Source organism: Eimeria tenella, genomic scaffold (assembly GCF_000499545.2).
Source record: "Eimeria tenella Houghton genomic scaffold, Eth_scaff2926, whole genome shotgun sequence".
In the NCBI taxonomy this organism is placed as follows: Eukaryota; Apicomplexa; class Conoidasida; order Eucoccidiorida; family Eimeriidae; genus Eimeria; species Eimeria tenella.
In genome coordinates, this window is record NW_013542803.1 from 1,560 (window position 1) to 2,233 (window position 674).

Here is a 674-nt window from a genome sequence, read left to right on the forward strand (position 1 = left end):
TACCGAGCAGCCCCGCCAACAGTGAGTGTCCCTGCTCCTACCCAAATCCAAAACGTGCTTGGGGGCCCCCAGGGGCCCCAGGGGCCCCAGAGGCCCCAGGGGCCCCAGGGGCCCCAGGGCCCCTGGGGTCCCCAGGGGCCCGAGGGGCCCCCCGGTGGCGCGTATGCTCCGTACCCTCCTCAAGAGGGGGCCCCCTATTCTGAGGGGCCCCCCAGCTACCCTGTGGGCCCCACCCAGCACTGGGGCTTCAACAGCGGCATTGAGGGGCCCCCATGGGCCCCCTACGGCCCTCAGAGGGGCTCCCCGGGGGCCCCCAATCCCAGCAGCCGCTGCGCAGTTACCCCTCGCTGGGGGCCCCCCTCTTCTGCCCCTCCTACCTGGCGAGAACAGAGGGGCCCCGGGGGCCCCTGGGGCCCCCAGGACGCGCAGGGGCCCCCGGGACTCCTGGGGCCCCGGGGGCCCCAGGGGCCCCGGGGGCCCCCAGGGGCCCCTGGAGGCTCTGCTGGGCCTTCTGTTAGCTGGGGGCCCCCGGGCCCCAAAAGTCCCTCTTTTGTACCAGCAGCAGAAAGCGCCAGTGCCCCCCCAGGGGACTTGTGGGGCCCCTGGGGCTGTGGGGCCCCGGGGGCCCTGGGGGGCCCCCAGGGGGCCCCCCCCTCGAAGATAGTAAACATTGT

At 74.6% G+C, this 674-nt stretch overlaps 1 protein-coding gene across 1 annotated transcript in view; it reads left to right on the forward strand.

The window, feature by feature from the left end:
• ETH_00037360 (uncharacterized protein) overlaps positions 1 to 25 on the forward strand; it is a gene marked incomplete at both ends in the record, with an annotated part of 1,281 nt that extends 1,256 nt beyond the window's left edge. The window contains one exon of the mRNA XM_013375636.1: positions 1 to 25. Within this exon, the coding sequence (XP_013231090.1) occupies positions 1 to 25 (25 nt within the window).
• Between the last annotated feature and the right edge of the window lie 649 nt (positions 26 to 674).